Source organism: Phodopus roborovskii, unplaced genomic scaffold (assembly GCF_943737965.1).
Source record: "Phodopus roborovskii unplaced genomic scaffold, PHOROB, whole genome shotgun sequence".
Lineage (NCBI taxonomy): Eukaryota > Metazoa > Chordata > Mammalia > Rodentia > Cricetidae > Phodopus > Phodopus roborovskii.
Window position 1 is genome coordinate 8,363,833 of NW_026126434.1, and position 12,464 is coordinate 8,376,296.

Sequence of the window (12,464 nt, forward strand, 5' to 3'; positions counted from 1 at the left end):
TTTAGTCTGCTTTGTTTCCTGCTGCCTCCAACCCCTGTAGTCAGAGACACCTGCATTGTCAACTGGGCCTGCCCCAGCGGTGGCTTGCCTCCCAGACACTGTCCACCCTCTGCTCACTTCCCTTTCCCTACTCGGGAACACAGACAGTTAGATGTCTTGTCTCTGAGCTGCTACAGCCTGGCTGGCTCCTGGCACGGTTGTTTCCCAAATGCCTCCCACAAATCAGGCGAGGGTCTGGAAGTGGTATGATATAAAGTGGTCACACTATCTGAACATCAGTCCGATGGGCATATTGGAGTGGATGTCAGTTTACAACGAAGAGAGACATTTGAGGACTCTGGCATCGAAGAGATAGAACCTCAGCCCCTGCACACCACACTCCTCATCATACTCCAGTGACAGGCCCTTTGCACATGTTCTTCTCACTCTCCTGGATGTTCTCTCCTCCCCTCATTTATCTGCTGATGTCTTCTTTAGCACCACTTTCTCAGAGAAGTATTCCTTGACCCTAGTCATGATCAGGTACCCTGTAGTGAAATGGCCTCCATCACAGAGAGTAATAATACAGGATATAAGAACTCATTTCTCAGTGCCAGGTTCTTCCAGGGCAGGGTGAATTCTCTGAGGACTAGACCCCCACACACTGTCCTCAGGGCCATGTGCCTAGCATGTAGCAAGCAGTCAAAAAAGGTCTGTTGGATGAATGAATGGTTACATTCGTCTCGAACATCTCCTATCATCCTGTGTCACCCCCAAACCCTACCAGGACCTTCTGACATCCTGCCATACCTCCCTCATACCAGGAATCTTTCCTTGTACAGACAGACACTGATATTCCCGTTTCCCTGGGCACAGTCCCATGCCTCTTTGACTGTCTCTGCTCTGGTCCCAGAGGTAGAAATTCTCCCACTGGTGACTGAGGTTTTTGGGGGGTCTCTGTTCTCTGGGATCTGCTGAGTCCTCTGACTGGCTCCTCTCTCCCCTCTCTCTGGTTGCTGCAGAGAGGACTCAGTGATCCAGCACAGTCTCTCTATGGTTCAGCCTTTGCTTAATATCTGAGGTTGCCTAGTAACTCTGGGGCCCTGAACAAGCCACCCAACCCCTATCCCCGAGTCTCAGTTTCATCAGCTGGAGAATGGCAAAACAGGAGATGTTTAACAGGTAAGAAATGATGGCTACATTATGCATGGGTTTCAGTAGGGCTTCAGCTAAGTGGCTGGGGCAGCAGTATTGCTACTGTGGTACTAAGAGATCAAGGCAGAGGTCTTGGTCCTCAGGGGCCATCCCAGCCATCCCCATCACCCCCTGTCCCCAGCACACCTGCTCTTGGTGTGGCAGCAACCCCAGACACACTCAACCCACTTTCTTTGCTTCTCAGGTGATGTACTGCGCAGGGAAGTACTCTGGGGGGATGATCCAAGCAAGCAGTCAGAGCTGGGCTCAAGGTCATACTTTGACCTCCAGATTCTTATTCCCTGTCCCTGCAGTGGAAAGTACTGGGCTCTGTAGACCTCTAAACCTGGGCTACAAAAACCCAGCCAGCACAGAAGTGGGAGGTCTGACTCCAGTGCTCCAGCTAGGATGTCCAGACCGACTGTGACAGTCAGCTTCTCCAAGCCACTGTCATGCCATCACTTCCCCAGCACAGGGCAACACCACAGAAACAGGGCTGTGGCAGGGTGGGGGCTGGGCAAGACCCTTGCAGCAGGCTCCACTTAGCCTGTGGTGCAAATTAAAACATCTTCCTTTCTCTTTATAATTTTTTCCTGACACAACTGCCCATGAAACAGTTTAATAACACTGTGGAAAAGGTCAGGGAGAAGGAATTTCACAGTCTCTGAGCAGGCAGCTGTAGCTATGGCCTCTTCTGAGGCAGACAAGGGAAAGAGGAGACCAGGGTCTAAAGGGGAGAGTGGCCAAGTTGGCCAGGTGGCTAAAGACTGAGGGTAGGGCTTCAATGGGAGGGGTGGAGCTGGGAGGTCAAAGAAGGGGCAATATGGGGTATGGTCAGGGAACCTGCTACCTGCCAGGAGCAAGGCAGCACCTTGGGGTGAGCAGCTTCCCAAAAGGCAGGGAGGAGAGTGAGCAGGACTAGAGATGGGGCTAGGTAGGTCTGTGGCAGGCTCAGGCCTGCCAATGCTCTGGCTATATCTAGCTTGAAAGGCTCAACTCATGTTCACGAGACTGACATGCTCTTCAGCCCATGTCTCAGTTTCAGCCCTGTTCTACAGGGCTGCCATCATCTATGGCAGTGGTTCTCAACCTGTGGGTTGTGACCCCTTTGGAGGTTCAACAACCCTTTCATAGGGGCTGCATATCACATATCCTGCATATAAGATATTTACATTATGATTCATAATGGTAGCAAAGTTACAGTTATGAGTTAGCAATGAAATATTTTTTTAAAGCAAAGGTATGTTTATTTCTCATGCAAAATAATGCTTGTAGTGATCAAATCATGATTGGGGTGGGTTACTACAACATAAAGAACTCTATTTAAGGGTGGCAGCATTAGGAAGGTTGAGAACCACTGATCTATAGGAATGTCAAATGCAAACAGAATTCTGTTTCCAGCGAGGACCCCAGAAATGAGTTCCCTGACACCACCAGGCCTGGACCACACACTAGAATTCTGCCCTTGACCTATGGACATGATCACTGTCACTTCCTGGTTCATTTGTCATGGACTGTTTGGCACCCTTTCCCCTGACAGTCCATGGTGTGTGGGAGACACACATTCCTTTTGAGTCCCAAAGCCTTTTCATCCATCTTGTTGGATAGGGTCTAGGAGGCTAGAAGAGGGTCCCGGAGCCCGAGGCGATGAGTGATTGCTGGAGCACTGCAGTGAAGGCTGGGGGAGCCCCAGGCTGGGAAACAGTGGATTCAGAGAACAGCCATGGCAGACTCATGGTTTCCATCTGATGGCCTGACTAGCTAAACATCTGTTTGAAATATTAATAACTGTCAGATGGAAAGGCCTGGGGGCCCAGTGTTGCTCCAGACCATCTGTCTACAGAGCAAACACACTTCAGGGTGGGGGCTTGCTACGGCAGGTGACAACAGCTTGGATCAAGAAATGGCAGCAAGGCCCCTGTGGGCCTCTCATGCACAAGAATGGGGATGTGGTAACTTAACATGTATTGAGTGCCTATGATGTGTCAGACCCTGAGCTTATATAGTAACATCTACCATATTGATCTGTACAGTGGCCAATTCAAATTTGTAATAGATGTCCCATTTGCACTGTCAGCCCATGTAACCTGAACAGAACCAATCCCTATGTCCTAGCTCCACTAAGGGAAGTGTGAGCCATAGTTGGCATGTCAGAATCAGACAGGTAGTATCAGGATGACACATGTACTCAGATCAGTTCTGGGACATTGGTTGGAACTACTGAAAAAAATATTTTTTCCTCCACTAGCACTAATAAACAAATCTGGAAGTACTTTGGCCTTCTAGTCACTGTAAAAAAACAAAAACAAAAACAAACAAAAAAAAAAAAAAAAAAAAAAAACAAATGCTGAGCTGGCCACTAATAACAGATTATTGTTTATATGAACACCTGGACACAACCAAACCCAGACTCACTTCCTCCTTTAAGATACATAAACCAATACCAATACTTTCTTTCTTGAACTGTATAGAGTTTCTGCCTCTTGTAGTCAAAGGCCTTGACTGGCATATACACAATAACTACAGATAGGGATAGGGGCTTGTCAAAGGTCAAAGGTATCTGAGGCTTCCCTGGCAGCATCAACGAACCCTCTGTACTCAGATAGGGAATGTCGTTTTCCTCAAAGGTGGCTAGCCCATTGCTTAGATGGGATTTCTAGGGCTTCTGGATCATCAGGCATGCATGCCTTTCAAGAGAAAGAAATAATACTGAAGTATCTTTCCTTGTCTTATCGCCCCACAGTCTGGTTCATTTTCCCCGTTTCAAGGAAAATGACACTGTCATACAAAAACCAACAGCCTCCAGGCACTTGGGGGCATCTGAAACACAGATGATCAGTGTCCCTGGGAATATCCAAGAACTTATGGCCTCTGTGGACATGGGGACTTACCAGGACTGTCAGCACAGAGGTCCCCACTGTGATGTTCTCATACAGGCTGACATTGTAGAGAGGCTGGCTGAAGATAGGCCGATTGTCATTTTCATTGATGAGGGTAATCTTCACCTTGGCATAGCCCACGTGATCGGGTACACTCTCATTGGCAAAGAGCTAGGGGAGCAGAGTAGGGCTGCATGAGCTCCCATGCATCTCAGGAGTCTTTGCTATCTTCCATAAGACCGTTCTGTGTCTGGGCATCTGCTAGAGTTAAGGCCCATAACAGCTGTGTTCTATGAATCCTTCCACAGGGGCTTCTTCAGGGAGGAAGGGGTACTTGGGTACTGGACTGGCCAGCATGGGTGACAGGGACACCAGAGATGGGTCTGCAAATTTGCCCCTATTCTTGGACCTATCCTTTCCTTGCTTGAGGATTTAGCCCTTGCCATCTTTGCTGTTTCTCTGGGACAGAACCCTAGAGAGATGAGGAGAGCTGGGAGGCAGGACTTAAAGGGATGCTATTCCACCCTCCCCTGCCTCCCCTGCAACCTCCCCAGGTATCCCAAGCAGATACTGAAAGGGGCTTACATCAAAGTCATAGCGGTCCACGGTCTCATAGTCCAGAGGGATTGCCACTCGGATGCGGATGTCTGCTTTCCCTTGGACAGAAGTTGGAGAGATGATGAAATGGTGGGAGTTGTTGCCTACCAGGTACACTTCAAACATGCTGTTTAGACCCTGAGTTGGAGTGAAAAAACAAACAAACAAACAAAGAGTTGGAAAGGGTACAGAAGGTCAGGGGTTGGAGCCAGAATAAAGAAGCAAAGGGTGCTGGAGGGTGAGGCCAGCAACACTGCCTTGTGCATTGGAGGAGGCATGGGCTGGGGAGGGTCTTCCTGCCCTATCTCTCTGAGTCCCGCCCTTCCCTTGGATAATGCTGGCCATCTCATCTCCAACTCCAGGCTTAAGGAGTCTCTTTGGCTCTTGATCCTGTCATATACAAAGTGTCCCTCTCCATGTCTATTTCATTTCCCACCTCCAGGTTGTTTCTCAACTGTGGGGTGCCAAAGAGGGGAGTGCTGGAGAGAGGGTACTATGTTCAGAGGGCAAAAATGGGTTTGCCGCCAAGACGGAAGACATGAGTTTGATACCTAATTCCCACACAGTAGGAGGAGAGAACTAACTCCTGCAAGTTGTCCTCTGACCATGGCAGGCCTCCCATCACAGAATAAATAAATAAAATGTAAAATTAAAAAAGTGGAAGACCCAGAGGAGATGAAGGAAGAAGTAGAAAGTAATGAAAGAAAAAAGGGGGTATCTAGAGTGGACTGGGACTAGAGAGGGCAGGAAAGATGTGTTAGGAAGAACACAGGGTGGCTATATATGAAATAACCCAGGAAACCGGGTGACAAAGAACACTACTATGTGCATCACTCCCTGGAGACCCATGCTAAGGCTGCTGCATCAGCAGCTCCAGGCCATTGCTTGAGGGTCCAGGGTTCAGCCTTTCCTTCCATCTCAGTGTTTTACCCTGGTCATTTCACCCTTAGAACCTTATACATACTACATCAGAAGGCTGTGGCTCATGGGTGTGTGTGTGTGTGCTTGCTCAGGACCACTTGATCTCGTCTCTTCCAGCTCAGGGGATGGAGCCAAAGCTGAAAGTGGAGTAGAGCCTGCTGACTGAGTCTGGCCTTTCTTGCTTCATGGGTAACTCCTCTCTATGGGGTGTGCACCCCACCAGGAGTATCTTTCCAGCCCTGGCTACAGTTGTCCAGTGATCACCAACAGAGATGAGTCCCTGGCTCTTATGTAACCATCTATCTAATGTTCCACCCTAGTAGACAGGTCCCTTGTGGTTGAACACAGGGCTGCAGCGTAAGCACAGCTTCCCAGGGGACCTGAGAGTTGGGGGAGCTCCCTTCCACAAGCTCTTCATGGTAAGACCAGACAATTAGACATCTCTGGCCCCACAAGCCTTTCCATGCTGAGCTGACTTGGTTCCCCCTGCCAGGGAAGGAATTCTGAGGAAATGCAGAATGGGGAGGCCAGGTACCTGCACCTCATGGAGTTTTCCACCTACCCACCAGTAGGTGGGCACCACACTTGACTAGCAAGATGAGGCACTTGGGTCAATCAGTTCTCAGAGCCAGGGGCAGCTGTGCCTCCCCTGGAATGGGATTATGGACAGGACATAGGGGTCAAGCCCCTTCAGCCCCTTTGAGCCTATTCTGGGGTCACAACAGATCTCCCAGTCCAGAACAGCTTCCTGGAGACTACTGTACAGACAGTGCTACTTTGAGCCTCCTGAGTTGCAGAGTTTTAGGGTCTCTCTGGCAGGATCCATTCCATCAGTTGGAGGGGACCAATTAAATGCCTGAAAGGACACTAATAGCCAAAGGCAATGGAGTGTGACAGTTCTAAACAGGTGACACTGATGCTCTCTCCCCTGAACCCTGGACTCTTGACCATGCATTCACAAGTCTGGGAAGGTGTGTGTGTGGGGGGTGTGTGTGGGCTGTGTCTGCTGGGGCAGAGGAAGGTTCTCTGTGATACTCCTACCCCCAGCCCTCCCTGCCCTTCAAGGCTCACTTACCAAGTTCTGTCAGTGGGAACAGTCAGTCAAAGAGGCGGAGACAAGGAGGAGCCACAGGTGGGAAGGAAGGAAACAGAGAGAAAAGACAGTGAATCACTGGTCAGGATGAAGAAGAAGGCCGAAAGGGATCCTGGGATCTGAGCCTGTGGTACAGATCCAGAACCCTGAGGCCTCAGAGTCCACAGCTGAGGCAGGGGTGCTGGAGGAGAGAGGAAAGAGGGGAAGCTTGGGTGATGCAGGGAAGATGAGGCCACAGAAGGCAAGTTCCTCTCTGTGCTGTCCTCCAGCCCAGGTGTCACTAGAGAGAATTGTGAGGCGAGGTGCCATGGCACCACATTCTGCTTCCAGAAGTTTGGGTAGAAACCCTGCAGAATTCAGCCCCCACCACCGCCCTCTTTTTATTTTCTTAACATTCAGTAGAAAGAGGAGGAGGAGGCTGGAAACTTGGGGAATGTTCCTCACTGTCACTCCCCAGAGGCAGCCCCTCATCCTGTTCTCAGGTCCCAGTCCCAGGAGGCTCCACTGTGAGGTAGATCCTTATGCAGACTGATACCTCCACGTGGTACAAACCGAAGTCTCCCTCCCTCTTACAGCTCCACCTTGGTGATGGGCCCTAAGCATAGGGGTGGCAGCAGACAGCTTTGTGCCCCTCCAGCCAGATGTGGCTCTTAGCACTTGGGAAGTGTGAAGAGCAGCCTCTCCCCACTGCCTGTGTGTTTTTGTCTGTGCTGAGCTGTTTGGTACAGGTGTTTGCTAGTGTAGGTGTGTGTGTGTGTGTGTGTGTGTGTGTGTGTGTGTGTGTAAAATTGTATCTGTTCATGTGAGTGTAGAGGCCAGAGGTGAACCACAGGTATCTTTCCTCGATTGCTCTCCATCTTTACTTTTTGAGAAGGACCATTTATTAAACCTGAAACTCATCAGCTGGGCTAGGCTGGCTGTCTGGCTTCAGGAATCCAGCTGTCTCCCTCCCTGTCCTGCCCCTGTGCTGAGGTTAAGGTTACAGGTGCATGCCACCATGCCTACATTTCTTTGCATGTGGGTTCTAAGGTTTTGAACTTGGGTCCTCAGGTTTGCTTAGCAGGCGCCTTAATAGTAGAACTATCACCCCAGTCCTTTCTCAAGTTCTCTTAAAGGCTGCAGAGTGTTCCTCATTGCATTCCCAGTCCCCTCTGTGGTCCCCCCGGAATGCTGGGAACCTCTGACATACAATATGTGTAAGAAGCCCCTTACATGCTTTTCCCAAGGGCAGTGGGGCATGGTGACAGTGAAGACCCTTCAGGAGACATTTGGTTCAGAGAGGTTAGGTGAGCTACTTTACTCAGGGTGGCTGCAAGACGTCAGGGTAATAGCCCAGGCCAGGATTCTCCAGCCATGGGGCTAAGGGAATGGGATTATGTTATAGGATTTCCCCCGCCTGGCCCTAGGGCCAACAATATCATTGCCAGGTGTCTCATTGCTGTGACAAAATGCCTAATTGAAACGACTTAAGAGAGGCATACTTTATTATGCCTCACAGTTTTAGGAGCTTTAGGTCACAAAGCACAGAGGGTTTCAAGCATAGCCACTCACATCGAGGTAGCCAAGAAGCAGAGGGAAAATGTCCAACATAGCTGTTTTTGTCTGTTGTCCTGCCCCATGTCCTTAAGCCAGGGTCTCTCGTTTCTCAGACTAGTCTTCAACTTGCTATGTAGCTGAGCATGAACTTGAATTCCAGATCCATCTTCTTCTACCTCCTAAGTTCCAGGATTACAAATGTGTGCTATCAGGCCTGGTTTATTCAGCATTAGGGATTGAACCCAGAGCTTCCTGCCAGACAAGCCAAGCAATCTACCGACTGAGCTGCATCCTTAGTTTCCTTTTGTTCTATTCTTATTCCATCTGGGCCTCAGGACTATGGGGTTAGATTGTCCACATTCGGGACAATTTATCTCCTTGATTAATCTTCTCTGGAGACTACGCAGACACACCCAGGAGTGGCTTTCTGGGAGTGTGGTACTGGTACCCACAGTATCTCCATTGCCATCTCTTGGGCTGGCTAGAAAGTCACATTTGTTGTAGAAATTACTTCTAACTATGTTCCATTTGTTTATGCTGAATGTGTTTAGTTATGTAGAGATGTGTTGCATTTGTTTCACATTGCCTGCCTAAGGCACCTGATTGGTCTAATAAAAGGTTGAATAGCCAATAGCTAGGCAGAAGAGAGATAGGTAGGGCTGGCAGGCAAAGAGGAATAAGTAGGAGGAGAAATATAGGCTAGAAAGAGAAGATCAAAGGAGAGAACAAGGAGGAAAGAGAGGGACATACTTGGTTCCAGAAGCCAGGCAGCTGCCAGCCAGACACAGAGACATCAGGAAAGTAAGATGAGAGAGAGAGAGAGAGAGAGAGAGAGAGAGGAAAGAAGGAAGGAAGATAGATAAAAGCCCTGAGGCAAAACATAAAGAGAAACAGATTAAAATAAGAGCTAGTCTAAGGCTGAGCATTCAAAGCTAATATTAAGTCTTCCTGCCATGATTTGGGAGTGGTTGGTGGTCCAAAAGAAAAAGCCTGGGACACACATTCGTGGGCTACTTACTCCCAGTTGATTGAACGAGAGACTCTGGAGTGGGACCCAGCACCTGTTGTAACAGGAACACCCCCACCTCCCCACCCCCACCCCTACCCCACCCCCGCTACACAAGTTATCTCTGTATGACAACACATGAGAGCCACTGGGAATGCTAAGGAAGGAGCATTAATTAGGATAATCTGCAAGATGGGACAGAGGAGATGAGAAGGTGACATGGAGATGGGTGCCCAGTTGCGGAAGCCAACCGTGGGAGCTGAAGAGTCTCTGGGAAAGATGGCATGAGCTCTGATAACAGTGATTGTGTAACTCTTCAGAGCAGCTCCCCAGCCCACCTCCATTCTTTTGGAGTACACGTGTGTGCGTCAGGCATGTGTGTGTGTAGATGCATGTGGAGATCAGAGATCCATCTCAGGTTTCTTCTTTAGGTGCCTTGATTTTTGACACAGGCTTCCTAAGATCTGGGGCTGATCAATGTGGCTAAGTTGGTAAGGCTGGCTGGCCAGGGAGCCTTGGGGTGCTGTCTCTACCTTCCAAGCACTAGGGTTTTAATAATATGCTACCACACACAGCTTTGATGTGGGAGCTGGGGAATCGAACTCAAGTCCTCATGCTTATGTGGCAGGTAGTTTACTAACTTGGCCATTCTCCCAGTCCCCTCTCTGGCCTCTTCATATCACCTCTGTGGGTCTCAGATCCTAAGGTCTGTCCTCTCCTGGATGTACCCTAGGGGCTCAGGCTTTCAGGACCCTGTGTGCGAATGTTCCCAGGCTTCCCCCAAACACCTCTGACTGTCCTCATATGCTCAGCCTGTCCATTGCAGAGGGCCAGTTCCTGCCAGGCCCAAGCTGGGACCTCTCATCTGCTGGGATGGAGGATGTGAGAGAAACTCACCTTGTTTGCTAAGGTGGTGAGAAACTCTTTAAGTACAGCTCTGACCTAGGAGTCTTTTGTCTCAACAACATCTAACATTTTGCCTCAACACCTATGGCACACAGTTGTGTGATGTCAGCATTTGTCCAGCCCCTCTCCAAAGGCCATAGATGACAGATATTCAAGACACAGAGCTATCAAGGAAACTTTCGAATTCCCAACCTCCATCTCAGGCATACTCTAAGCAAGATACACAGCCATCAAGGAAAGTTTCGAATTCCCAACCTCCATCTCAGGCATACTCTAAGCTGGCATGTAGGGGAGCACAGCTGTCCCCTTTCCCATGCCACAAGTGGCAAAAAAGGGGGGCAGTGTCCTCTCTCGCTGGTGAGCTGGGCCTCCTCTACACACTTATCTCTCCATAGGGCTGCCATCCTGCTGTCAGAGGTGGCAGGAGGCATTTCCAGAGCTGCTAAGGGATGAATTTGTTGGAAAAGGAGATAAAAAGGACATCAAAGGGGAGCCCAGTATATGTGGAGAGGAGCCTGGGGGGCGTGGGATTAAATTCTATTCCAGCTGCATGAGGTGATCAGAAGGCTGATTGGTGGGGCTGAGGTCCCAAGGTGAGTGGCAGCCAGCTCCCAAGGCCAGGGAGCCAGCAGTTGCTGGCTGGAGACCTCCCCAAGGCTCTGTTTTATGTCTCTTCCAGGAGGGGGCTGCACACTGAATCATTGCTAGTCTCCTGCTGGCTTTCCCCAATTGCTCTTGCTGACTGTAGCCTTCCTGCCCCCTGCAGAGGACAGTCCCTTATCAGCCTGCTGCCAGAAGAGGCGGCCTGACTCCTAACCTCACCCCCACCATCAGCTTCTGGAAGGGGAGGGCCACCAGGTGTGGTCCTTACTGCTTGCTGCTAAGCCAGTAGAACTGGGTCCATGAATCTGTTACAGTGGTGTTCTTCATGGACTGTGGTGTGCTATCATGCACTGGGCCCTCTGCAAATGCTGGTTCTTGAGTGTTCCCACAGGAGGGGAACAGGGGACCTGTGGCACGAACTGATGTCTGTTGGGTCTCAGCGTACCTCCTTCCCCATGCCCAGGCCTCCTCCAGGGCCTGAGGCCTGCAGAGCCCTCCCTGGGCCAAGCACACATGTCTTGCTGTTTGGTCATTGTCAGAGACAGGCCAGTGAGCTGATGGTGTGATGCAGGGAATGAGGCTCAGTCTCCCTGGATTCTTGGCTTTCTGCATTACAGGAAATGGCTTTCCCTTTAAAGACCCCAACAGAACTCCAATTAAGGTCATTATAATGTTCCCTCTTTTTAAAAAGTAATCCTAAAAATTGGGGAATAGCTATAGATCACTTTTACCATAAAGATCTAGATTCAGTTCTGAAACTCTTAAAAACAACTTAGTGCCTAAATTCAAGCTTTGGTCACACCCTTATGAATAAGCCTCCAGAGAGGGGTGTTTATTGAGGAGGAGATAAAAATTCAATACCTGCTTCTACCATCTCTGATCTAAACACCAATGGTATGTCCTATTTTTGTTTAAGGATGATAATAAAACTCTTCACTTTCAGGGCTCCAACCCCTAAACTTCCTTGTCAATTTCTACCTCCTATACTCACCTTATCCATCTGTGACATGTGAACTGTGTCCTCTTTCCTGAGACAACTCCTGGGATCTCCATGGGCTGGAAAGAGCTGTTGTTAACTTCTGCTGAGACCCAGGATAAGGAACTGGGGTACAGAGAGGGTCCCCAGAGTCAGTGCCACACACTCTTTAGAAATGCTATCCAGAAGCCAGACCTGCCATAGAAGAGTCCTTCAACCACAAATTCCAGTGGAAACACTGTAGCTTAGGGGCTCAGTGAGTAAAGTGCTTGCTTTGTAAGCATGAGGCCCTGAGTTCAATCCCCAGGACCTATATGAAAATACCAGGTTCACTTTGCACCTGTAATGTCAGCACTAGGGTGGCAGAGACATAGACAGAAGGATTTCTGGGGCTTTCTGGCCAGCCAACCTAGAAGATTTGTGAGCTGCAAGCCAATGAGAGATTCTGTCTAAAAGAACAAGGAGAAGGTCCCCTGAGGTTAACCTCTTACTTCCATATACCTGCCTCTACACATATACCACAAGCAAACAAAACTAAAACACCTGGAGGACTCAGACCTGAGCCCAGACTCAGACATCCCCTTCTTTAGTTTTGCAGTTTCACACAAATGATTTTTCAGTGAGACCTGATTTCCTCATCTGCAAAATGGGGGCAGAACTGTCCACCTACTACTAAGGGCAAACTGTGACATCCTGGAAGTTAGTTGCCTGGGCAGATGCTCAGCCAAGAGAGCCATTTCTGTAGTTCTAGCAGGTGTGGGGTGGGATGGGAGG

General features: G+C 49.4%; 1 protein-coding gene across 1 annotated transcript in view; it reads right to left on the reverse strand.

Moving 5' to 3' along the window:
• Positions 1-12,464, reverse strand: part of Cdh23 (cadherin related 23) — a 317,335-nt gene that overhangs the window by 144,748 nt on the left and 160,123 nt on the right. The window contains exons 11-12 of the mRNA XM_051186787.1: positions 4,638-4,787; positions 4,065-4,223 (exon numbers count right to left, since the gene is read on the reverse strand). Coding sequence (XP_051042744.1) covers positions 4,065-4,223; positions 4,638-4,787 — 309 coding nt within the window. The remainder of the gene's footprint in view (positions 1-4,064; positions 4,224-4,637; positions 4,788-12,464) is intronic.